Source organism: Camarhynchus parvulus, chromosome 21, assembly GCF_901933205.1.
Source record: "Camarhynchus parvulus chromosome 21, STF_HiC, whole genome shotgun sequence".
Classification (NCBI taxonomy): domain Eukaryota; kingdom Metazoa; phylum Chordata; class Aves; order Passeriformes; family Thraupidae; genus Camarhynchus; species Camarhynchus parvulus.
Genome location: NC_044591.1, coordinates 7,240,222 through 7,266,938, shown reverse-complemented (window position 1 = coordinate 7,266,938; position 26,717 = coordinate 7,240,222). Strand labels below are relative to the sequence as shown.

Here is a 26,717-nt window from a genome sequence, read left to right as displayed (position 1 = left end):
GTAATTAAGGTTGCACAAACTGGCAGCAAATTAGATAATTAACATTTTATGGAACTTACCCTGGCTATGCAAACAACTCTTTTCTCCCCTCCATTTTTAGGGATTTAAGTACCAGCTTTAGCAGCTCTGCCAAACAAATGCAGAGCACACTGGGGCATTGTTTTAAGGCTGAGCCCCAGTTAAAAGCTGCCACCCCTCTCTGCATCAGGCCAGAATGGGAAGAAAGCTTTTGTAATTAAGGCTTCTTCCTCCAGAGACTCCTCTTTGTTAATCAACAGAGTTCCCAATCCCCACAGGAACTCACACACTGTTGGCTGCATCCATTATTAATTATCAGAGCCTGTCTTTGGCAGTGGTGGCTCCCAGGCCTGTGCAGCCCTGCCAGGGTCACCAGGAACATCCCAGGGACATCCCTGGGGCTGGAGCCACCATGGGGGTATCAAAACACGGACAGCTCAGGACCTCAGCCTTATACACTGATTTTCTACTGTATTTATTTTTTATTACAAATATATTTTTATATAGGTATATTTATATATAAAATGATATAATATGTAATATATTACATATCATTATATATAATGACATATTTATATATAAATATATAGTTATATATTTATATTTTTGTATTTATATATATTATTTTATTTTTATTTATTTAAATTTTTGTATACATGTATACAAATTTGTGTATAAATTATATATATATAAATATATAAATATATAAATATAAATATAAATATAAATATATATATAAAATTTTTTGTATTTATTTTCTACTCAACTTTCCCCTTGCAACTTGCATTATCAACGTTCCTGGGGTTATAAATCCTGATTTTCTCCACCACTTTTATCTGCAATAATTTAACTTCACGTCTGGTGCTGCCCACACCTCTCAGCCCCTGCCCAGTCCTGCAGCCTTGCTGGGATGCTCTCAGCCCCGAGCACTCACACAGGGCCAGGGAATGAGGAGCAGAGCTGAAATGCCCCTGCAAGGTGGCACAAGGTGCTTTCTCCTGAGCCAGCAGAGCTCCTGTTCCATTCCCCAGCCACATCCACCCCTGGGGTGCACAGGCAGCATCTCCCTGCCAGCCCCTTGTGCAGGACAAACTCTCCAGCTCTGAACTCACACTCCAGGACTGACAGGGAGTGGGATAAATACCCAGAGAAACTGATGCCAGTTACTGAGGAAAGCTCTCAGGGCATTGTCTGCGCTGGATTGTGTCTCTCCCACTGCACTTCCACCTCCCCACCAATAGTGAGAATGACAATGAGAATTTAGCAGCACAATACCCAGAACAGGATCTGCTCAATGGAGGTGCCAATTATCCCTTTTACTGCACTCTCTCTTTGCACCAGCTCCATAATTAAGGTTCTTGATTGGGTATAGTTGGAGTTCAGGCCGAGGAACAAACCCCATTTCCCTGCTGCTGGCCACCCTTCCAGAGCCCAGGACCGATCCCATTTCCACTCCAAAGCCAAGGGAGCCTGGTTCCTGGGGGTGTGTCAGTGACACAGCCACGAAGCCATAAAGCGCTTCCAACCAGCACACTCCATCCTGTAAACATTTCTCTATTTATCTGCCCTTCATTACATGCACAATCTTATTATCCCTGCACATCCTCAAAGCGACAGCCGTCAGGGTCACCCATAAAATATACATGGGAATGCTGCAGCTAATGACTGGAGCAGGCAGGGAAATGAAGGATGGGAGGAGTGGGGAACCGCAGGATGCTTGAAAGGGATCATCAGTTATATCTGTGCATTTCCTGAGGTGATAATTGAATGACAGTGGCTGGGAGGAAAATCCATTTCTGAGCCTCGGAAAGGGCTGTTAAGAAAGAGCTGGTTTTGTGCTGGCAGCATGGAATGGCTGCCAGGAAATGGGAACAGCTCCTCTGCTCCCTGGGTTTTACACAACCACATCCAGCACCAGCAGCTACTCAAGCCAATAAACAAATATCGACAGATTTTGGTCATTTCAGCTGCCACCCAGGCTGCCTGTTGTTGTGGCTTGCATGTCAGCTTTAATTAATTTAAGTGAAAGGCCAATTTGTGCATGTGCATGAGAAAGGGACACTCCGAGCACAAGGACAGAGCATTGTCTACTTTCATAATTCCTGTTCAAACAAAGTATTAAAAATTTAATTCTGCTATTCAGCAGGGAACTTAATCCCCCTGCATCTCAGGAAGGTGTACAGATGCTTATTTGTTTCCCAACACCTGAAATTAGGCTTGTAATGATTAAGAAAGTTTTACTACTTCAAAAATATTTTCATTATTTCCTCATGCCAGTTTTACAAATAGAATCAAACTATAATCACCAAAACTTTTTCTGAGTTGTAACTGGGAGCTGTTTTTGCTGCTAGGTGAGTACTTCACAGCAGTAATTGCAGCTGGTATTTGAAGCAGCCCATTGCCAGGAAGTGTCCCTTGGGATCAATTCTGCCACCAGTGCAGCATCTTTGGGCCACCAAGGACTGCCTGCCTGTTGGCTGGAGCTGCTGCTTCTGTTTGCTGCCTTGTAGGAGGCTCCTGGGCTCCCCAGGTGAAGTTAGAACCCAGTATATTGGCAGTTTTGTATGACCAGGTGCTGGACACTGAGAAGATAACATCCCACAAAACCAAGGAGACAAACCCACTGAAATAAACAAAAAATACAGAATCTGAAATTTCCATTTTCGACAGGGCAAGGAGAGCTGAGAGGTGAGGAAGAATCAGCCGCTCGTTTCTCAAATGTCCCATTCTGTAAGTGCTTTTATTTAAACACAGAACTCAGGATGGAAGGTCCCCCAGCAGTGCAGCTGTGCCAGCAGCAGCACTGCCTGAACCCCTGATGTGCCTGAGCACTGACCTGCATTCCACACTTCCAGGCACCAGATGTTTCAGGTTTTCCAAGCACATCTGTGCTGAATCCCACAAAGCCTGGCCTGTCAAACGTGCACACTCCCCTCCCTGACACAGCTTCCTCCTGACCCGGGGGGGAGCTGCTGGGCTTTAAGGGTTTATTACAAACACAAATCAGAAAATACTCATCATTACGTACAGGAGACAAGCTCTGCGAGATTATCCCCACTGCTAACGAGGAATGGGAAGATTTCATCTCCTGGAAACAACAATTTGGAAAGTCCTCGCACCTGGTTATTTCACAATGTAAACTATCAGCCCCTCTGATTCCATGCTGAAGACAGACACAATGTGACCTCTTAATAAAAATCACTAGCACAGGATGTCCAACATCTGAGCAGGCCAGATGGAGGAAGAATCCCACCCCCTGACACCTGGAAAGTATCAAGTGAGCTCAGAGAAAGCAGCAGCTTATCAGTGCAAAGCCACCACGGCACACAGGGAGAGGGAGGATGGCTCCTGCCCTGAGTTATGGACACAGCAAACACAACTCTCAGCACAGTCCCTGTCATTAAACCCTGATTTTAAACAGACTCTGTTCTCAGATCTGCTCCCTGAACAGCTGTTTTCCTTTTACTGCTCTCCAAGAACAGCTCCCTAAAGCAGGAGATTTTCTAGATTAAGTGTGGAAGGTTGAGGGGTATTTCAGTGTTTTCCTGTTTATCAGAGCCATGTAAGAAAAGAGGAATATTGAAGCAGGACATCAAGCAACCCCCCACCCCCAAACCACAAAGAACTGCCACGTAAGCTGCTTATCCCTCACTTATTGTTGCTTCCCTCCAGTCTCAAATTCTTTCTGTCAGGAAAAATCCTTAGCAAGCAAAATGTAACTAGAAGACAAAGCTAAGAGTTGTAAAGCAGCATTAGGAAGAGCAATTCATTGTAGCTCACTATAATACCTATACAGTGAGCTCAGAAGTGAAAGAATTACCAATTCTTTCCAGTCCTGTTCCACCCTGGTGTCTCCAGCAAACATTAATCTGAGATCAGAATCCCTCAGAAGGTGAATTTGATCCCCACAACCAGGGTAAAGGAAAAGTACAGCAGGAGTTTGGGGCATGGCTCAGGGCTCTGACTCCTGAGGTGCTGCAAATGGAGCTGCAGCTGAGCCCAGAGCCCCTGCCCTCCTCTCACCCAAACACTGCAGGCTGGGGACAGGGACAGTGACCCTGGGGCAGGAATTGCAGCTCTGCCCCGTGCAGGAATCCAGGAATCCTCCTCTGTAGCAGCCAGGCTGTGCCAGCAGCCCTGGGCACAGGGACAGTGACCCTGGGGCAGGAGGGGACACCCCTGCCCCCTGGCCAGCCTGGCAGGAGGGATCAGTGTAACCCCAGCTCGGATTCAGCACTGAGGGGTCAGAAACCAGGAGAGAAGCCCCCAGAAGGGGGAACTTCACCCCAGCATGGCACACCAACACCTGCTGGCCTCCTCCTCTGGGAGCCTGCTGATGTTCCACTTGTGTGGCTCTTGGAAGGACAAACTGTTATTAACTGATAAGCTGCAGCCCCAGAGCTTCTCCAAGTGCTGGAATCCTAATCTCCAGCCCCTGCACTGTCTGCAAACAAAACTGCACACAGAAACATCCTGCTCTGCTTCATCCCTGATAGCCACAATTCCCCACTGCATTCTTCCCTTTAAACTTTATTTTTCTGGAACAGGTTTGCTTTCCCTGCAAACAAACCAACCATCCGGTGGTTCCACACAAAGCACAACAGCTTTCATCTGTTAGAAATCTCATTTCATTCTGGATTTCACTGACTACAGCAAAATATCACACCCTAAACAAATTCTTCAGAAAGATGCAGTGACCCAGAGGCACAGCTGAGTGCTGGAAAAAAGCCTGACATGGAAGTTCAGGGTGCTGATGTGTATGCATGGAAACTGGAGTGATAAAAGTGGATTGGGGGGGGACACATCCTGATTTTCCCTTCTGGCTGAGGAAGATTTCCATTTGTGAAACAAGAGCAGTGCCTGACACGGTGCTTGGGCTCGTGGCCAAGCTCAGCACGCAGGCACAGGCAGGGCACAAGGAGCATTTCCTGCAGACATGAGCACCTGCAGCTCCTGCAGGGCTGTGTCTGCGCTGCCCCTGTGCACCCACCCTGCAGGAGCAGCCCAGGAGGGCTGGGGACACTGTGACAAACCCTCCTGGGAGCCCCCAGCTCGTCCCCACCCAGCCTGCTCCTCCCAAGCTCCTTCTACCCTCCACAAACCCCAAATTTCACAGCCTTAGCAAAAACCCAGCCTCAGATGCCAGTTCCTGTTTAATTACAAACACATCCAAGCACCAGGCAGCTGCCACAAGCAAGGCACAGATCTGCACTACCAGGGATTGGAGACGTGACACAGCTCTGGAGAGGAAACCCTGTGCCATGTGAAAGACACACCACAAGAGCTATTTTCTCCTTAAAAAACCCACTTTACTGCGCTTGATCTGCCCACATGTAAGCACAGGGGAAGTTGTGAATGTCTCATGTATCATCCCACAAGTAATTCCACCTCTCCTGCTTTCCCCCTCATTAAACTCATCACAGCAACACTGCTAAGACACACAATCTGCTTTTGGTCCATCCTTGCAGGTGTTCTTTGTAAGGTAAACAGGCAATTTCTCTAATTATTTCCATTGCTCAGGCCTGACATGTGAAATCAGCCTGGAATTCAGCCCATTCCCACAGGATGTGAGGGTAACCAGGATTCTCTGTGCTGACACTGCTGTCAGCAACTGCTACCCAGCAAACAGGACAAGAAGTGGCATCTTTGGGGGAAAATGAAACCAAAGCTGCAAATTAAGACCCATGTTTTCATGCAAAAGGTGCCTATGATAAAACTAAAAGGGAAAACACTGAAGAAGATGCACTGAACCCCTGGAATCTGGAATTTTTCCAGGGTTATTTCTCGCAGCAGCACTGCCACCTCTTTGAAATGCCCCGTGGATCTTTCACACACAAACACCTGCCAGGCAGCCCAGGCACGTGGGGGTTCCTGGAGAGTTTCATTTGCAGCATGTGCAATTCCCTCCCACAGGAGCTGGGAATTCCAGGCCCTCCCCAGCCCGTGCAGGCAGGAACGGGACTTTGCAGGGAGGAGGAATTCTGCACCTCCAGCTCTGCAGCATCAGTGATGGCAGAGCTGAGCAGCACCCCAGGGAGAAAAGAGGAGCCTGGGGGAGCAGAATAACCCAGGAGTGAACCCACTCCCACCCATGCACAACACTGGAGGGAAAATCAGGGAGCAGCTCCTGGGAGGTTGTGTAAATGCTGATGGAGCTGAGGAGAGCAGCACTGCAAACCCTCACCCTCCAGTGAAATGGGTATGGCGAAGCTAGACAATTACTAAAACATTACAAGAGTAGGAGACGAGGCAGCAAATGCAAAGAAACACCCCTTGCAAATAAAAACCAAACAAAAAACCCCAACAGACCTGCAACTAATACAAATGATTTCCTCACAGTCACTCACAGGAGTTACCTTGAGCAGGCAAACACCCAATAAACCAGAGCTCAAACAGGCAGAAGTTCCCACAGCACCCACAAAAATTCAAGTTTTCAAAACCACATTAAAAGTGGAAAAAGTCTGTGTGTGAGTATCACACATAACTGAATTAGAACAGCTAAGCTCCTGCAGTGCCTGGGGAGAGACTGAAGCAGAAATATCTGAAAAATCAGAACTTCTAATTCCTAAAATATGAAGTCCCTGCTAGTCTGAGTTTGGGTTGGGGTTTTGTGTTGTTGTTGCTGATTTGTTTTGGGGTTTTCCCCTCATTTTGACGTGACCTTTATGGAATGGCAAACCCAGACTGAGCAGTGCCCCAGAAATGCTGTTTATCCACAGCCTGCAGGATTCCACCCACAATTTCAGCTCAGGGATGACAACTAAAGCAGCCAAACATAATGCCAAACTCACTTTTAAACGTTTCCCACACCTTTGCTATGTAAGTTCCCTTGAAAAGGTCAAAGCAGAACTTCAGCAGCTCCAAGAAATGTGAACCCTTAGCGCTGGCACAAAGAGCTAAGCCAGCAATTCCGAGGTGATTCACAGCATCTGTTCATGCTCCTTAATTGCCGCAGCCACGAGAACCCCGCAGTTGCAATGTGTAAGTGCCAGCAGGGCAGAGCTGTGACTCAGGGCTGTAAACAGGGCAGGAGGGCTATGAAGGAGTCACAGGGGACTGGCACTGACACACGGAGCAGCCCCTGGATGTCTCTCAGCAGCTCTGTTCAGGTGCTCCATGGAAAACCAGCCACAGAGGGGCAGGTGGGGTCATCCCAACCACAGCCAGCAGCTCACGATGTCCCTGCTTCTCTACAGCAGCTACATTCCTATTAAATAAAACCTTCTCAGAGCCCAATGCAGGATTTCCAAATATCTCCTGGGCAGTGCTGGGCTACAACTCCCTGGTTACTCAAATCCAGACTTCCCTCCTCTTCATCCTTTAGCTGAAAATCATTTGCATAATTTTTGAAGTCCAACAAGTTTAAGACACACAGATTTGCCTGAACCAAACCATTATGAACCTTAATATAAAATAAATAGGTGGCAGATTCAGGAAGAGCAGTTTTATGCCCACAGTGAGCAGATCAATTTCTTTTCAGAAGCTCTAAAAGCAATGTTTTTCTAAAGCCAGGCAACAAGAAGAAAAAAAATCTCTCCCATCAAATGGCACAGAGTAAGAACATGAGGTGGAATTGTTAAATCAATACAACTTTAGCACAGCACTGAGGGAGGGAGGCCTTTGTCCCTGTCACTTCTCCACAGCAAGGTGAAGGTCCAGTCACACAGCCCAGAGCTCCTTCAGCAGTGGGATCAGGAGAAAGGAGCTTTTCCATATGCTCCTTTAGAGCCCACTCTGTGCAAGGTTTATGGCACATATTTGCCATCACATCTCCATGGGCAAGGTTCTGCAGAGCAAAACCAGGGCCCAAACCAAGCCCTCCTGTTGCTGCCTGTTGTTCTCCCAGGTCCTGAGCCATTTTCCAGCTGTATTCCTGCAGTGCAGTGAAGGAACCCATGGAGCAAGCGCTGTCTGTGGGACAGAGCTGCAGAGGAGCCAGACAAGCTCCAGGGAAGCACAACCACCACAGGTGAACAGCCCTGCCCAGGCAAAAAACAACTTACTGCACAAAGTAAACTCTCCCTCAAGCCTAAAAGCAGCTTCAGAAAGGGAAAATAACAGATGGAAAGCAGCAGACTGCAGAACAGGGCAAGGAGAGAGAAAAGGCCTGGGTTTATAGCTTAGTGGGGTTTCTTTTGGTTTTACTTTGGCTTGTTTGTTGGGGAGGTGGCATGATTTACTTCTCCAGCTCCCTCTCATTGCAGCTGAGGTAATGAAAGACTTGGGCTTTGGCAAAGATCCCCTCCTTAGCCATAAAAATAAAATAGAACTGTAATTAAACTTACCAGAAACAAAGTTAATCAAACTCAACAGTAACAAAGGGCAGCAGAAACACGTTCACTGTATCAGATCTTCCTTGCTGGCCCAAAGCCCAGAGTTTTCATTACATTTTTTTCCTTCCCCCCCAATTTCACAACAGCATTAAGCAGCCCTGGCCCAGGATGCCTCAGCTTTACAAACTATTTGTAGGAGATCAGCTTTTCATGATCCAAAAACCCAGCATGTGGAAAGTGTTAAGTCTTTCATGTAGTACAGGAGGTTCTTAAAACTTCTACTGTTCAACTCAGAAATCTTGGAGCTCCACAGCCCATTAGAGGTTTGTGAACCACAGAGAAGGGCAGAGCTAGCAAAATAAATCAAGAGTTCCTGTGGGATGTCCTGGTGCTTTACACAAGAGGCACAAAGCAGGCCCTGGGTTGAACACCAGGGAGGAGTTCTCAGATTGCAGGAGCAGGAGCTGGTTTACAACCTGGAATGTGCTCTCCTCTCTTTGAAGGGTCTGGAGGCATCCTACAAAATCACAGTTTGTGTCAGGGGCACTGCAGGGGAAGGGGAGCCCACAGAGTGTCTGGGGGAGGGGGAGGATCAGCCCAGCTCCTCCAGCCAAGAACAAACCATCCCACCATGGCAATAAAAGCGCTGGCCAGCACCCTCTCCTTGCTGGACAGGAGTTTGGTAGTGGAAAACAAACAATCTTCCCTGCCAATGCTGCTCATCCCAGGTGACCACTCAGGAAGATTTCCCAACCACCAGGACGTCAGCAGCTGGGATTTTGTCATCATTCCTGTAACACTCTGTCTGTTTTTTAAAGCCCCAAGTCCTCAAATACAGCAATTACCCTGAGAGCAGCTCCTTCACTTACAGCTGCCCAGCTCCCAAAGTGTGCAAAGAAAAGGGCAATGGACAAACTTCACCTTGGAGGATCTGAATCAGAAGGAAACACGCCTGTCACCATTCTGGCATTTAAAAAAGAGATGCAAGAAGCAGAAGATTTTCTGTGGAATCTGCTCTGATCACTCAGGGGGTGCTGAGGCATCACCTGCACCCTCTTAGGCAGCCTGAAGCAGGAAGGGAGGGAAGGCTGGAATTCTGTTCTGCAGGATGCAGCCCCTCCTGGCTCCAGGGAAAAGGCACAAACACCACAAACGGGCGATCCCAGCCCTGCAGGATCCTTATTCCTCGTGAGCAGGAGTAGGAAACCCAAAGCCTGAGCACTTCACAGCTTTTCCACATACAGGAGACATTAATGCACCTTCTGGCAGGGAAAGGAATCCCTCCACATCCCATGTATCCATAAATCCCCCCTGGTGCAGGTGTGCAGGGCTGGGGCTGACACTTACAGCCCTCCTGGCACCCTGCAGAGCAGGAACAGGAACAGGAGAAGTTCACCCCAAACGACATCACCCTCACCTAGAAGTAATCACCAGCATGATTTTATGTGCTGACAATCTGAATTCCATCACACTCCTCAGTGTTCTCCCTTCAGATACAGACTGGAAAGGAAAAACAAAGCAAAAGCAAATGCAGCAGATTTCAATGTGTGATGTTAAATGTTTCTTCTGCTTACAGAGCCAGTTCTACCCACAAACTGCTTCACCTCCCCTATGGCACAGCCTCTATTCCAGCTCCCCATTCTCACTTTATTCCACCATCTCTGTAATTCCTGGGAGCCTTCCTTGGCATGAAAAAAAAAACCAAGCAGCAAAAAACCCCCAGTAATCAAGCACTGCTTCTTTTTTACAGCTGGCTGGAAACAAAACTGACAAAATGAGTGCATCTGTCTCCTGGAGTTGTTATTGTCTTTTCTCCCAGCTCCAGCAGCACATTACAGGGTATTTAGGAGTGACTGATGTGCTGGGGCTGCTTTGGGGCCAGGGGAGGGCAGTGGGTGCTGTTCTTACAGGCCCATCAGGGGCAGGAGGTGATGCCTGAGCCCACGGATCTCCTGAGCAAGAATACAGTTCATCCTGTGCTCTGTGGCAGCGAGGCTCACTCACAGCACACGTTGTTCTCTGCCCCCAGAGGGTTTTCCTATGCACAGTGCTCTGCCCCAGCTGTGAACCCCACAGAGGCCAGGCACAGCTCCCTGTGTGTTTACAGAACCAAGGTCTGCTCTGACTCCCCCAGAACACAGCTCACGTCTGAGCTGCTGGTGTTTATTTACTCCTTGAGCTCCAAAACTCCAAGCAAACTGCTGCGGTAGCTCCTGGAGCTGTAATCTGTGTCCCACACACTGTAAATACCCACGGAGAGCAGCACACACAGGATTACCTGCAGAGTTCCCCTCCTGAGCCATTTCCAAAGCCAGTCCCCAGGCAGGATTACACAGATGCATTTCCTCCAGGAGTTACCTGGATTTTAAAACATTAGCACTGCTCTGGGACAGGATGTCCCACAATCAGCACTGCTTTATTTCTGCCTTTCTGAAAGCCATTTTCAAGCTTTAAAGCTCATCTTCAGTCAGTGACTGGATGGGGAGCAAACACCACCAAGGGTTTGATGCATGGCAGCCGTGGAAAAGTCTTGCCAGGCTGGGACACTCAACCATGAAAATAAACTGCACAAATCCTTTACCAGACACCTATTTTATGTACCTGCAATTCACAGGACCTCAGGGTTGATGTCTGAGTATTTGATACAATCTGACAACTGCCAGGGAAGAAAAAAAGCTGCTGGTTTTCCTCACAGGGAAAGAAAACAGAGAATAAATATACAGCTGTTGATGAACAAAAGCATTTTAACCAGAGTCACACATACCCTTCAGCACAGATGCAAAAGAGAATTCACAATAGGAAAATAAACAGACTGAAATTCCTTAGGACGGTGAATTATAAACAGAAAGTAAGGAAAATGCAGGGGAACAGAACGCTGAGGAGCAGCATTGTGTTCTCTCAGTTGCTGAGGAAGGCTCAGACAATATTGTATCAATTACCCAAATAATCTTGGCTTGTATCTCTGAGTACAGACTTTTCCCTACAAAGCAGAAATTGTCCTTCCTGGCTCCCTGACAGAGCTCAATGCAATTGCCTAATGGCTCTCTTTTACTTGCAACAATATTTTACTCCTACCTACCTCTAAACCTTCAGAGAAAAATAAACAATGAGATCCAATCTTGTAATGTAAAATAATAAAAAAAAAGCCACTGGAGTGCAGAGCTGATTTATTGCCCATGCTAAAGTCAATTCTAGAGTCCAGCTGGCACAGTGAACACACCTTCTGCTTTAATGCTCTCCATCTACGAGGGTTTCTTAGGAAGAAAGTCAAATAAGCAGCTCATTTTTTGAGCTGATGACGCTGTAAATTACCTCTGGCATACAAAAGTAAAACGATACAATTGAAAATTAATCCTCTTATTGTCTTAGGAAAATGCTTAAGAGATTTAAAACAAAAACAGCAAAAACAAAGCACATTTTAGGTACTTCCTTTCTTTGGTTTTGTCTGCTTCAGCTGGAATCGAGACAGGCAGGTTTGGGAAAGGGTATTTTGGTCTTTGGAAGCTGGAGACAGTCCTTAATCAATCATTAATCAGTGAGCACACACGTGGCACAGGCCAGGGGAAAGGGCTGCTGAGAGGCAGGCAAGATGCACCTCCAGGAGATGGGAACTCACTCAGGGAGCTGAACTAAAGGAACACACGTGTGTGAGCACCTCCAGGAGATGGGAACTCAGGGAACTGAACTAAAGGAACACACGTGTGTGGGCACCTCCAGGAGATGGGAATTCACTCATAGGATACACCCAGGGAACTGAACTAAAGGAACACAGGTGTATGGGCACCTCCAGGAGATGGGAATTCACTCATAGGATACACCCAGGGAACTGAACTAAAGGAACACAGGGGTATGGGCACCTCCAGGAGCTGGGAATTCTGCCTGCCAGGATCCGTGCTCACCTGAGCACCTGCAATCCCTTCAGAGATGAAGAAAGACACCATGGTGTGTGTGAGTTAAACCTTTACGTCTCTTTAAAGGCCTTTCCAAACCTCCTGGTTTATTATCCAATAAAGTTATGGCATTTGCAATAGGTTTAACAGTTAAACTTCTGAAAACAAACCAGAGCACAGCGAACACACACACTGAAGATCCCTCTGCAAACAGCCTTCAGCTCAGAGCCACTTAAATTCAGGAATATCTCCATCTGAGCTCAGCATGTCATTACATTCCTTGGCTCCTGGTGAGCAGCACCAAGGGCCTGGCTGCAGCTGCCTCAGCACCCTGCCTCACCTGCAGCCAAACACTGACCCAGTGCTCCTCCTCCCTCAGCTGAGACTGCTCACAAAAACAGGAAAATAAAAAAATAAAAAGGCAGCAGGCTCCCTCCAGAAGAGTTTGTTATGCAAATGACTCGGTGGTTTCACTTACACAGGAAAAGCAGCTGCTGCCTCTGCCCATTTTGCTACCTGGACTGAAGCCCAGGAGGATATTTGCTGTGACACAGAGAGAAGTCTCAGGCTCTCATTTGAAATAATTTGGGGAAGGTGAAGCCCACGAGCCCCTGAGAGAACAGAGCAGAGCCCTGTGCCTGCAGTGGCCACGCTCTGGAGGCAGCAGCAGCAGAGAGCAGATGAAATGAAAAGAAGCAGTGGCTGTTTATGTTGGCAGTCGCTTCAAACTCTAATGGAAAATTTCAGCTCTGACTGCATCCAGGCTAGAACAAGTTATTAAAGAAAAAGGTTCAGCTTTCAAACAGAAAAGGCTTCCACAGCTTGTCCCTCTCTGAACAGCAAAGACAAGCAGGAAATAATGTGCCTTGACTGCAGTGTATTAATATTCCATCATTGGGGGAATATGGCCTCAAATAAAGCAGATTTCCTTGGGGAGAGCAGGCAGGGATAAAGCCCACGCCACAGCTCCTGCTACAAACAAGGCTCACCACTAAATGCAAATATTAAAAAGCCAATGTAGGGCTAAGTAATCACTTTATACCAACAGACCAAGAGATATTCATCTAATTATCCCCGTGCTTTGATCAAAGGCACTCTGCTATTTGAACAATTGTGTCGAGGGAGCAGCTCTACCTTTCAGATGCTCAGGAGAGCCTTGCACAAATATTCCTGGGGCTGCTGGCTGCCATCAGGAGGCCATGGGGAGGGGACAGACACCTTGCCAGCCTGCACATATGGTAACTGCACTGACCTTTCAGCCACTCCACGTTTGCACTATATTTAAGTGCTACTCAGGAAGCCAATATTGTGTATTATGTAACACGAGATTAAGCATTAATGAGGCAAGAATAAAATTGTTTATCTAAACCCCAATCTAAAATTAAACAGAAGTTTATGCTGAAAGCTCACACTGCACTCGTTCTGCCTCCTAACACTAACAGAGCACAGCTTATTTAGTCTCTGAGTTAAGTCCCAGCCTCATTTAATTTGAAGAAGAAGATTTTACTATCAGAAGAGAGACCATTTTTCCTAAAGAAATGATGCATATTTAGCTCTTCTGTGCATAGATACAGCACACTGCAGGTATTTCAGTGTCAGGAAACAGCCAATATTCATAACTCCTGTTTACACTGTGCTTCAGAGCTAAATAAAGGAGCATCCACCCAGAGGCAAGATCTTTGGATTGCACTCTGTCATCTCTTGCTCAGCAGCCAAACCCAGAATCACACACACCACAGATACCTATGTGCTCAGCAGGGAAACTCAACCCAAAATTAGCCTGGAGTCTGTGTGCCTGCACAAAGAGGCACTGTCCTCCTCCCGGGCTCCCTGCAGGGCCAGTGGGGAGCAGAGAGGGGCACGGGGACCTTGCCCACAGCCCTGGGCCTGCAACTGTCCCTGGGCACCACCGGAGCCTCTGCAGAGCCCCAGAACGTCCCCAGAGCTGTCACCCAGCTCCCAGGAGGGCTCAGAGCGCTCAGGCCCATCCCCAGGAGGGACAAGGTGGCTCCAGAATCTCAAGTGAGCTGCAGCAAAGGCCATGGCAGCGTGACAGGGTAACAGGACACCCCTGTTCCTGCACCTAGGAAAGGGACAGTCACACACACCCCCACTTGTGGGGCACTGCTCAGACAACTCCCCTGGCCAGGGCAGGCTGCAGGAAGCCCAGGAGAACAATCCTGATGCTGCTGGGACAGCTCACACAAACTGCAAGGGCAGCCTGTGCTCAGGAGAGCAGCACAAGGACAGGCTGGGCAGCAGGAGCCAGCCCTGGGTCCCAGCAAGGTGACACCAGGACCTGGCACCCTCCTGCTCTATTCCCTGTTTGCATTTACCTCCTGCACCAAGCCAACAGAGTAAAGCTGTTCCCAGGAACACAGGAAGGCAATTCCCAACCTTGGAGGCATTTAAGTACCTTTATCTCAGGCCTATCACAATGCTGGTGCTTCTAAAACTCTCCAATTCAAGTAGCTCAGTGTAATCATCTAAAGAATTCAGAGCAGAATGTTAAATACTCGGAAAATCCTGTATTATCACGAAGTTTTAGCAAATTATCCCAAAATGGGTGGATGGGAGGGGAATAAAACCACATTTAAAGCCAAAGCAGACAGTTAAGGAAACTGTTGCCAGCTGTGCACCTTTCATTGCCACAACATGGGAATTTAAATTAAAGTAATTATTGAAAACTGTTCATGCCACTGAAAAGCCTCCAAAATTCACTTCTTCCCATGCAGAGCAATCAGAAGTGCTGCTAAGCAGGAACCAAAGGGGAGCAGGGCAGTTCATCCCTGCAGCCAAGGGGAAACCACCCAGGGGAAGATAAAAGCAAAAAAGCTGCATGGAAATAGAGGAGAAGGGGCATTTCAGACAGGTCAGTGGAAACCCAAGGAAGTTTCATTTTAAAATCTCCTGGCTCAGGTACACGGAGGCACTTTTGCTCCAGGTTAGCACTGATCCTACATTAAAGCTGCACCTCCCTTGATCCACTGCAGTTATTCACTCCCACGCCCACTGGGAACCCCTCCTGGACATAAACATGGAAATAAACTGGAAATGTGAAATAAACCAGCGGAGTGGAGACCCAAACAAACACACCTTTGATATGGAATAAACATTCTCTTTCATAAAGCTTTTTTCCTCAAGGATTATCATTTAGAAGAAATCATTTAAAAAATTGTTGAAAAACTATGTTAAACTAGTTAAAACACACATTGATAAATACAGGGTTTTCTCAAAAGGTATTGCACACTAACTATGGAGGGGAAAAAAGCCACGGCACAACTGAAATAGGACATTCCTCAGCACACTTGTGAAAGCTCAATGCAGGATGGCCTGATTGTCATCTCACCACGGCCACGTTACACCTTCCCAAAGCAGACAAGAAATACAATGTCATGTTCACATCCTGATTTCCTGCACAGCAGCCTCAGCTTGGGTTAACATGAAATAACATGGAATAGGCCTGGTCTCTACCAGAATTCCCTGTTTCTGTCGTATTCCTTTTCTCCCACTGTTTCCAGGTTCAGGGGAGAATTTCCCCCAGTGAAGGGTCTAGGAAAGGACTCATTTTACAGAAATCATGGTAATAAGGAGATTTAACTTTTAGTGGGGATTGCTGAGACAAAACCCCCTGGGTCCCCTCCCCAAACCTTCAGTGACCAGGAAGGAAAACTGAATAAATGAGATGTCTAAGAGCCATTGGGGCAAGTCACTGCAAAAATGACCCTGACACATCTTTAAGCACCTGGAAGTTGCTTTAGTATCCATATAACAATTTTTTAGTTTTATCAGTTATCCATTATCCATTAGTATCCATTTAACAACTTTTTAGAGTTTTATTGATGCTAATATGGAGGCTGAACACGAGAATAAAGCTTTTTCCTGGTGTTTCTGGAATTGCTACAGGGTTACTTCACACTGCAACAGAAAAATGGCAGGCAAAGTATCTGAAATTATTCTGGTGATGAAAAAATGCAGACAGATTAATCCCACAGCCTTGTCATTTACATTACTCATTATTCCACTTTAAGGAACAGAAGCAAAACTGTACAGTCAAATATTTACTGCAGCCTTTATGCTGCAATGTCTTCCTACAGCAGAAGGGCTGTAAATTTTGGCTGGAAAAGATTGGGAATTAAAGAAAGCAGAAGTGAGGCCTGTGGGCGAAAATAGGAAGCAGAGATTATAAACAACCCATGGTAGGTCAAAGGTTATTTGTAGATCAGTTACCACAGGGGCTAAAAAAACCCCTGAGCCCAAACCCATCAACGTGATACTTCCCACAGCTCAGACTTAATATTTAGTCTTCTCTGTAGTAAAAAATTAGACCTAATGAAACAAAAATATAACACTTGAAAAATGAGAGCTTCTGTGAGGTTTAACACCACTTGCAAAACTTTTACAGAAACCCCAAGGCTGATATCCAAGCTCCAATGCAAGAAGTTAAGCAGCACAAACAGGGGCAGGCACCTGCCCCAAACTCTCCATTTTCAGGGCTTTTTTTTTCCTCCCCCCTGCAAAATGTTTTTTTCCATCACAAAACAAAAAAAAAAAACCAAAACCCCACTTTTCATATTAAAAACAGATATTTTAGATAATTATTTAGATTATTATAATAGATAATTTATAAAAACACAATATACTTCAGAGCTGCTGTAATTCAAACTCAGAAGATCACTTTTGCCCCTCAGCAACTTTACCATCAGCAGAATTCATTTCTAGAAGCAAACACTGATTTGTTCTAGACCCTTTCTGGGAGATATTCTGGAGGAAAGAGGAAAAGCACGATATGTGTAGGTTTGTACGATGCTGATAAGATCCACACTATTCCAGCATTCCCTCCCAGCTGTCACCTTTCCAGGCCTCCACACCTCAAAATCCAACAGGATCCTCGAGTCCACCAAGACTGAGCAGTAATCTGAGTTTCCTTTCTCAGCAGGATGAGTGAACTCGTAATTGTCTCATCCTCCCCTTCCTTTTTAACTCACACAGTGTTACTATTTACCACCCAGAGATTCGTGTTATCACAGCACTGTCTCACAGGAACCTCGGGGAGGAGAATGGAACCATCCCACAGAAACGGAGAGCTTTTTAAATATCATTACAGCCACGCTCTTCCCCAGTGCACATCCAGCCTGCACACCTACACAAGTCTGAGCGCTCCGTGACGCTTTAAATCACTAGCACGCTGCTAGAAAACAGTCCAGCTCCATTTTCACGGAGCTGCCTCCCTGCTAAACCCAGAACAAAAACGAAAGCGCTTTGCCAAAGGCTAGAGGACACCTGCAGGACAGAGCCCGAGGCTCTTTTGGGGCAAATGGCAAAGGGACCAGGGCTTCCCAAGGCTCCCAGAGCCCGTGTGCTGTGCGGGGTTTGGGGCGCAGTGACGGGGTTACATAACCCTGCAAGAACACCGGGACACGGCGCATCCGGGCAGGGGAAGGGTTAAGCAGAGCCCGGCACGGTGCGGGTCACAGGCAGACCCCGATCCCATCAGATGCTGCCTTGGTTTAGGTTTTCTTTATTTACCCGATGCCACTCGAGCCCCACCGGGTGACACAAAATGTATTATCCCGTCGTAATGTCAGAATTTAAAATTAGATTCGCTCTCCATAAATACACTTCAGCCAGGCTCAGTGGCTCCGTCCAGCCATGACGATTATTTTATGTAACATCTTTCACAGCCCAAGACCTAAAAACTGCACTAAAAACCAGCAGCTGCCTTGGCTGGCTGAGGATTTATCTTCCGTTTATCTGGGGAGAATTCGGGGTAAAAAGGAAAGAGTTTCGCAAGATCAAACAGCAAAGCAGCGAGAGAAAAAGCGAATTACATAAAGTCCAAATGTACTTACGGTCTCCTTATTGGGAAGCAACTCCTTTCGGATTCTGAAGAAGTTCTTGCCGTACTGCCTCAACCCCTTAATAAACCGTTTCTGTGATGAAAGATTAACAAAAACAGCGTGTCAGCAGCAGCAAAAAAATAATTGTTAAAAAAAAAAAGATTAAAAAAATTCCCCCAAAAGGCGGCGGTGAATCGGCGCGGGGAGCCCGGGGAAGCGAACGCACCTATAGAGCTGCGAACGGGGGAAAGGGCTCGGGAAAGACACCGAAAATCCCCAGCCGCATCCCCTCCTTCCGCCGGCAAGTTCAGCGCTCGGAGCTCGGCCGGGGCCGGAGCCGCTCGGGGCCGGAGCCGCTCGGGGCCGGGCAGTGCGGGCAGAGCGCGGCGCGGGGCTCGGGGCAGGTGCCGCAGGGGTTAAAGGCTCGCAGCCCCCGCGTTCCTCGGCGGGGCTCGCTCGGGCCGGGGCCGGCAGCGGGGCCGGGCAGCGGGGCCGGGCGCGGAGCGGAGCCGAGCCCCGGAGCAGCCGCGCAGGGCCGGGCGGAGGCGGCGGCGCCCAGCGTGTGATGGCGGCGGGGCTGGGCGGGCGGCTCCGCGGGGCGCGCCGCAAAGGCGGCCTGGATCGCCGGCCCCCCTCAGCCGCGGGCCCGGGCACGGCCCCGGCACCGCCGCCGCCTCCTCCGCCCGCCGGGCTCGGCCCCGACACCGCCCCCGGCAGCCCCGGCAGCGGCCGCCGCCCGGCCCCGGCCCCGGCAGCTGCCAGCGCCGAGCGGCCCCGGCACCGCTCCCTCCTCGTCCTCTCTCCTTCCTCCTCGTCCTCTCCCTCCCGCTCGTCTCCTCTCTCTCCCGCTCGTCCTCGTCCTCTCCCGGCCCCTTCCCCCGGCCCAGCCGCGGCCGGGGGGCTCCAGCCCTGCCCGCGGCCTCTCCCGGCCCCAGCACATCCCCACAGGAGCCAGCAGCAGCAGCGATGTAAGGCTGAACAAAGTGCCCCTCTCTATTCTAGAGAAGGACTTTCCCTGTGCACACCGAAATAAAAAGGGTTTTTCCTTTCCTATCAACACCGTACGCGGGTATAAACAACAAGCAAATAGGAAATTTCTGCCTGCAAAACTGATAGGGGATGGTGAATATGTGGGCCCTACTATTCCAGGGAAAGGAGGGAAATGACAATTCGTAATTCCCTAAAAAGAAACAAACAAAAAAATAAAAGGCCTTTTCCTTCCCTATAAACACTGTGTACAGCTATAAACAACAAGTAAATAACAAATTCTGTCGGCAAAAATGATAATGGATGCTGAGTACGCGGACCCTGCTCTTCCAGGGAAGGGAGGGAGACGAGATTTTAAAATCCCCTGGAAATAAACGCACCTCAAGTTGGCCTAATGTATTTTGGACCGCATCTTTTTGCAAACATCTGCTGGAAGGAGGTGGGCAGGGATCAGAGACTTCCATGTCGTGAAGGGCATGAGGACTCCCAAAAAGGTGAATTCTCTGCTCAAATGGAGCTCTCAGCTCCTCAGCCCAGGAAGAGCCTCTCTGGAGCCTCCAGGATCCTGCAGGTTTGCTCCCACAGGGATCTATCCTCACCTAACCCTGACCCTCAGAACCAGCAAGACTGCAGAGTTCGCCAAGAACGTGCCCGGGGCCACGGAGACGGGAATTAACCAGCGCTTGTAAAGGCTTGGAGATTACAGTGTGAGATTTACTCATACCCACCTGCTCCTTCCAAACAGCCCACACAGCACCCCCGAGTGAAGCGTTCAAGGGGTGCCTGAGCTCCCAAACATGGGAGGTTTTACTGTCTGCCCCCAGACACAGGCAGAAGTCACCCAGGTACCTGCAGAGCAGGATGCTGAGTGCCCACAGCTGGTCCCCAATGCACTCACACACTCATTTTTACCAGGTGAATCTTCCCAAGGAATTCTCATTATGCTGGGGTGGGTGGCTGGATCACTCCCCTGGCACCACAAACCTCTGGCTGGTGCTCTGGGCAAGAGAAGGTGGCAGCAGCAGTGACAAACACAGCCCAACACCACTGCCAGCATCCCAGAGAGCAGTGCAATTCCCATCTGCAGGAATTCACCCAGCTAAATGGGGAAACATGGAAAGGCAGGCACTGCATAAAATGAGAACACCCAATTTCTATTCCCTATTTTGCTCGAGACTTACTATGGTGCACTTGAATTCTTGGGTAACCATTTAATTTATTTTTTTAAGATTCCTTTTAACCAAACTATGTTATATTTGGGTTGTGTTGTGATTCAACTCTATTAATAAAACCTATGACAAACTGTTTTCCTTTGACCCCATGGGATGCCAGAAGCCCCTGCTGGAAATGCAAGCCTAGCACGGAGCCCATCAGAATAACAGAATTAGAGGGACCTTGAATGCTGCTCCAAATTTCCAAGTAGGAATGAAGTCAATCCTTCTGGCCAATTCTGCTGTCAGCTTTATTGAGGTACAGAACTCTCCCTGGGCCACTGAGGCACTGAGAGATACCCAACTCTAAAGGAGCTTTGTGCCCCTTGGAAAGGCAAGAGAGAGACACTTCTTAATATACAAATAACAACAAAGCACACAAAAATAATTTCAGAAGCTCAGACAGAAAGTCTAGAGCTTAATAATACTTTTTAGAAAACAATTTTCAGATTTTCCTTCCTATTCTAGACTTCAATTAATTCAGGAATCATGGTGCATTCTCCCTGCAGCAAGAATGGGACTTTTCTCCAAGTCAAGCCCAACACAGACCTCAAAATGGCTTTAAACATAGCAGAACAAAATAGCTGCACACCAAATCAGAGGTGACCTGTTGCTCCCCGGTGTCTCACAAAGCAGAGTGCCTGACACTGATTGAATTTGCTCTGCCCTGCACAGATGACATGCACCAGCGCTGCAGGAGATGCTGCACTGCTCACAGGAGGCATCTGAGAGCGACAGCTGCCAAGCTAAAACAGCCTCAAACACAGGGCTGAGGCTCAGGCCCATGGATAAGTTTGGGTAGGAAGTGGAAGTGGCTCTGAAGCACAATGGTTTCATTTTTACAAGTACATAATTTGGATTTTTAGGACAAACATTTCAATTTCAGCCCTTCTGTTTAACTTTAAAAGATTGCTTATGGCAGGATTCTGTCAGCATTATTGTTTGTGCCGCTCACTGAAGACAAACTGTGCCACAATTAAAGTGCTGTGGGTAATGAAGCAGCTTTAGGAAATCCCAGGGCCTGTGGGGCAGCCAGTGCTGACAGGCACAGCTCAGTTTTATGAGGTGGTTTCCATGGCTATTGACCAGCCCCAGCACGAGGCCTCCTCCTGCCATTTGATAATTTGATGAAATGCATCAGATGCTGCAGCATCCTGCGTGTCACAGGAGCTATAAATAACCAGGGCAGAACAAGGAACAAGCGTGGTAATGTCTGCCTGCTGCTGCTTGCAGGTCCCCTGTTTCACCCCGAGGAACAAACCTCCTGAAAGATCCACAGAGCCCTGCAGGTGCCCTGTTTCACCCTGAGGAACAAACCTCCTGAAAGATCCACAGAGCCCTGCAGGTGCCCTGTTTCACCCTGAGGAACAAACGTCCTGAAAGATCCACAGAGCCCTGCAGGTGCCCTGTTTCATCCCTCCTGACAAGATCCACAGAGCCACTCTGTGCCTGACAGAGCTCAGCTGGCACCTTTGGCACGGGGCTGGCACTGCCAGCCTGAGCTCCTGCGTCAGGGTTTCCATCATGCCCAGATCAGAGCCTGGCAGGAGGAGCTGCCTGCTGCAAACCCTGCACCCCGTGTGCTCCTCCACCCCAAAAACCCCAAAGAAAGCTGCTGCTGAAAGGGTGCACCAGTAACATCCACTGCCAAAACAACCACCAACCTGCTCAGTCAACTTCCAGCTGAAGATTTCCACATGAAACCTTCAGAAAGGCAGCACAGCTCTGATGAACCTGCAGATTCATCACTGCTATTAACGTGTCTCCTCTGACGTGGTGCTGCAATCCAGTTCAGAGCTCATTGTTTTCTCTAAGAAATTCCATGTGCTGCTTCATTCCCTCCCTATGATTTCCACCTGGTTAATGAGTGAAGAGCATTGTGTAATGCAAAACATTTACACACAGGGCCTCTTCTGATCTTTCTCAATCCAGGAAATGAGAATTTTATTTCTCAATCTTTCTAATAAAAAACAAAATCAAATCACCTCTTTAGACTATGTCCAAGAACAGTAAGTTCTTCTCTCAACCTTTTCCTTAATTCTAAGCAAACAAAATGGGAGATTTTGCTGTTATGAAAGCATTAAGTTTAGTGCATGTCTGGAAAGGCCAGGTTTTCCAGGCAGATGCCAATGGAAGTTGTCACCACCTTCCATATTTAATATGCATTTTAAAGTTTTATAATAAATATGGTAGGAAAATTTATGAGGTTTCCATTAACAGCAGATAAACAGTAAATACATGAAAGCATCTTTACTTCTTGATCTTCACAAGCTACAAAACTTCTGTTCAGCGTGCAGCACATTTAGATATCTGAAAATAAAATCACGTTTTCACCCGGTTCTCTCAGGCAAAGACACAGAAAACCAAAATGTTTTGGTGGCATTCATTAGACCCCAGTGTGTAGGACAAGGCAGGGATGTTCCCACTGGAAATTCAAAGCCCTGTGCAGAGTGCAGCCCTGGTCACCCACACGTGACACAAACCCTACACTCCCCAGGCCATCTGCCCGGGAGATCAAGTGTCCTCTCTAAACAAACTGACAAGGAATACATCAGCTGAAAGCCTTCAAGGTGCCCAACAATTTGCTCTCTCCCTCCCGACTGCATCGCTTTGTCTTTCTGAAAAATTATCCTGAAAAAGGAGAGCCTGGCCCCAGTGCGGGGGACTGAACCCAAAGCTCTGCGGGAGAGGCACCTCCCAGCCCGAGCTGAGTCCCTGCAGCAGCCACAGCCAGTCATTAACAGCTCCCTCGAGGGAATGCCAAAAGATCCTGGACGATAATGACCCCCCTTCCATGGAGCTGCTTTTGTTGGGAACAATGGAGCTCCCATGGTACCTCTCGCTGGCTGGAAATATTGGTATTAAGTGAGCGTGAGCACAGCTGTGTGTAAATGACACATATAAACAGATTAGATTTGTGTATTTATACTGGATGCAAACACATTAATAGCACATTTGCATACCCAGTTGGCTAAATGAGATTGCATGCAGAGCAGGATTACTGGTTACAAACACATTTATTTAGGATTTTCAATAAAGTATTTATATTGCCATTCAGGAGGTCAGAGTGGATTCATCATCCCTTTTCTCCTCCTTGCCTCTCAGGCACACAGAAATGCTCTTGTCAACATGCTCAGCCCTCCTCACAGCCAGGCTGGCAAAGGGCTCCAGCCAGCAGGAGCTGAACTGAGGTGCCCAAAGGCTGCCCCAGCTTCCTCCCAGCACCTCACTGAAGGGGATGCTTCAGGGGCTCTCCTTGTGACCACAGCATGGACCATCCCTAAATGCCAGTTCACAAACCTCCTCTTCCCCTGCTCTGTTTAATGCCAGGGATCAATGCAAGAGTCTGCATGAAAGGCAACACGATATTGAAGGTGACACAACAGCTCTCGGACATTTCCAGAGCTGCAGGAGAATTCAGCTCTTCCTTCACCCCGGGCCTGGAGCTGTCAGGGTGTTGCTAACCTTTTGTGCTGACCCCAGCTGTATTTTCCCATCAGGATTTTACCCAGAGCTGTTTTTACAAAGAGAAAGATTACAGGTTCACCCCAAGGACCGGGCAAAGTTTTGATTCCCACTCTGTGCTGTACCTGTGTCTGGAGGAGGCCTGATGGGAAAGAGAAAACAAAACAGCAGAAAAATAAAATAAAATAAAAAAAATTTAAAAATCAATTCTTTCTAAACGAGGAGCCTTTCTGTTTGCCCTAATTGCACCCTGATTATCAGCTCTGGGATCAAACACTCCCAAGCCCTCAGCCCCAGGCCCCTCCTGTTAAAAGCCCCACCATAAATCATCCCCAATAAATCATCCCCGGTGTTGGGAGGCACCAGGCCAGGTTGCCAGGCAACCTGAGCAGGAGGGATGCAGGGATGGACGCAGGGATGGATGGACGGATGGATGGATGCAGGGATGGATGCAGGGATGGATGGATGGACGCAGGGATGGAGGGATGGATGGACGCAGGGATGGATGGACGGATGGATGGATGCAGGGATGGATGGACGGATGGATGGATGCAGGGATGGATGGACGGATGGACGGATGGATGGACGGATGGATGGATGCAGGGATGCACGGACAGACGGATGGATGGGAGCTGCTGACAAACAGCCAAGGGGCTGCACCACCAGACTGTCCCTGTGCCTCCCCATCCCTCCTCAGGCACGGCTGTAAAACCCAGCTCCAAAGGCTCCTGTGAGGGACACCTGCCCCCTGCTCCATTCCTGACTGCTGTGAGCTGTGGGAGGCAGAGATCCCACAGAGATCCCAGAGATCACCCAGAGATCACCCAGAGATCCCACAGATCCCCCAGAGATCCCACAGAGATCCCACAGAGATCCCACAGAGATCACCCAGAGATCCCACAGAGATCCCACAGAGAGTGGCAGCAGCCATGTGATCCCCTAAAGGAGATAAAATCAGAAACCTGAGCCCAGCCCAGCCCAGGCAGAGCTGCAGCAGCAGCTGGTGCTGGGATCAAACCCTGCCCTGGGCATTAAAGCAGCAGCAGGAGAAATGAAACCTGACTTTCCTTTCCTGCAGCCCTGGAAGGGCTGTTGGATAAACAGCCTCCACTCTGGGCAGAACAGTTCCTGCATCATTCCAGGCATTTCAGCCCTGCTGACCTCACTAATGGTCCCACATTTCAGCAGGGGATGAAGAGGAGGCAGAGATGAACCCCCTCACATTTAAGGCTGCTCAGTTTGCAATTTCCTCTTCTCTGACCCTTTCCAAACCAAGGCACAGAGGGGTGAGGGCAGGAGGACCCTCCAAAGGGAACGACAAGTCCTGGGCCTGCCCAAAAAGAGCTTTTTGTTTATCCAACATCCTCTGTCTCCTGCAATCGACAGCTCAGTGCTGCTAACAGAGCCAAAATGATTTGAGTGTGTTTTTTACATAAATGATTTTTTAAAGGTGCCTTTTAAGAGTTAAACAGGACAAAGGTCTGGCACATTTGTGACCCAGAAAAGCAAAACAATGTGCTGCTGACAAGAGACAACAGAAAGCTTTTGATTATACTCCAGATTGCCTTTTCAACAATGAGATTCATTTCTGGTTGTTATTTTAAGCTGCTGTTAAAATGCTGGCATACCAAAAGCCTTCTTGTACCTCAAAACCAAAGAGCAAGTGAACAGAAAGAGCTGGACATGTTCCTTTTCAAGGACTACCTGAAATATCTTGTGTCATCCTTCAAGGCTCACACACAGCATTTCCAGTGAAGTTCCCTACTACAGAAATGTTGTTCCCTTGGGACTTCAAGCATTATTGTCAATTATTCTGGAGACACTTTCTGCAGTCAAACAGGGATTTTTATGCAAAATGGCAGAAGGAAACAAATAAAAGCACTTCAAGAGCCCCCAGACTTTGGAGCAATGAACAAATCCAAGAAAAATGAGACAAAATGGGAATGCTCCCTCTCAGAGGCAGGTATTTCTGGAGGTGCCTTCCCAGGTAAATCATTAACAGAGGGCCTGAGACTGCAGCCATGCCCAGGGTGGAATTCAGGCACTCAGATACAAATTCCAGGCTTTGACCCTTGCCAAAATGATACCAGGCAACCTCTGGAAACTCCCTAAATTCCTCTCAGAGCAGGCCTGGCTGCAGTGGAGTGAAGAGACACCTGAGCATGCAAAGCTCCATGAAAGAAATCCTGGGGATGGCAAAATCAAATCCCAGGCTGAGGGACACATCCTCAGCAAGGGGGAGAATGGGGCCAGGAGGGAATAAGGGACCACAAATAAGAGAGGAAATGATTAAAGATTTGAAAATGAAGGACAGAATTGCAGCTGTAACGAAGCTGAAGGCTGCAAAGGAAACCTTGAAGGTGGATATTGTGAGGGGCAGGGGGAGGGGGTGCTGAGGCTGTGGAATTGCCTCCCCAGACACGTAGAACTGGACAATGCCTCTCATAACAGATAAATGAAATATGCACCCTAATAAAGCAGAGGTGCCCTCTTTGCCTTCCCCAATTTGTGGCAAATGGGATGTTTGATTTGAGGGCTGAAGTTATTCCAGAGCACTGGAGGGGAATGTGCTGCTGGGCCATTTATCAGCTCCTCTAAATGCATGAGGCCGGGCTGATCAATCTCCCCACAGCCTAAAAGCCATATAAATCTGAGGGATGCAGCCAGAGGGCTGGGGCAGCAGGGACACAAGAACAAAAGGCTGGGGAAACCCAGGGTGGATTGAGCTCAGGGGGAGCAGGGGAGGTTCTGTGAAAGCTGAAAGCACAACCACAAACCCTCACCACAAAACAGTCACAACCACGAGGCACAAAGTACAAAAACAACACTGGGCAGAGCAGCACGTTTGAACTGCAGCCTGCTGGGCACAGATCAACACCTGTGAGCCAGCACGGGGACAGCACAGGGCATGGGGACAGCACAGGGACAGCACAGGGCATGGGGACAGCACAGGGCACAGGGACAGCACAGGGCACGGGGACAGCACAGGGACAGCACAGGGACAGCACAGGGACAGCACAGGGCATGGGGACA

The 26,717-nt window shown here is 48.2% G+C and overlaps 1 protein-coding gene across 1 annotated transcript in view; it reads right to left on the bottom strand.

The window, feature by feature from the left end:
• Positions 1–26,717, bottom strand: part of RERE (arginine-glutamic acid dipeptide repeats) — a 164,803-nt gene that overhangs the window by 21,847 nt on the left and 116,239 nt on the right. Inside the window, 1 exon segment of the mRNA XM_030963899.1 lies at positions 18,034–18,114. Within this exon segment, the coding sequence (XP_030819759.1) occupies positions 18,034–18,114 (81 nt within the window).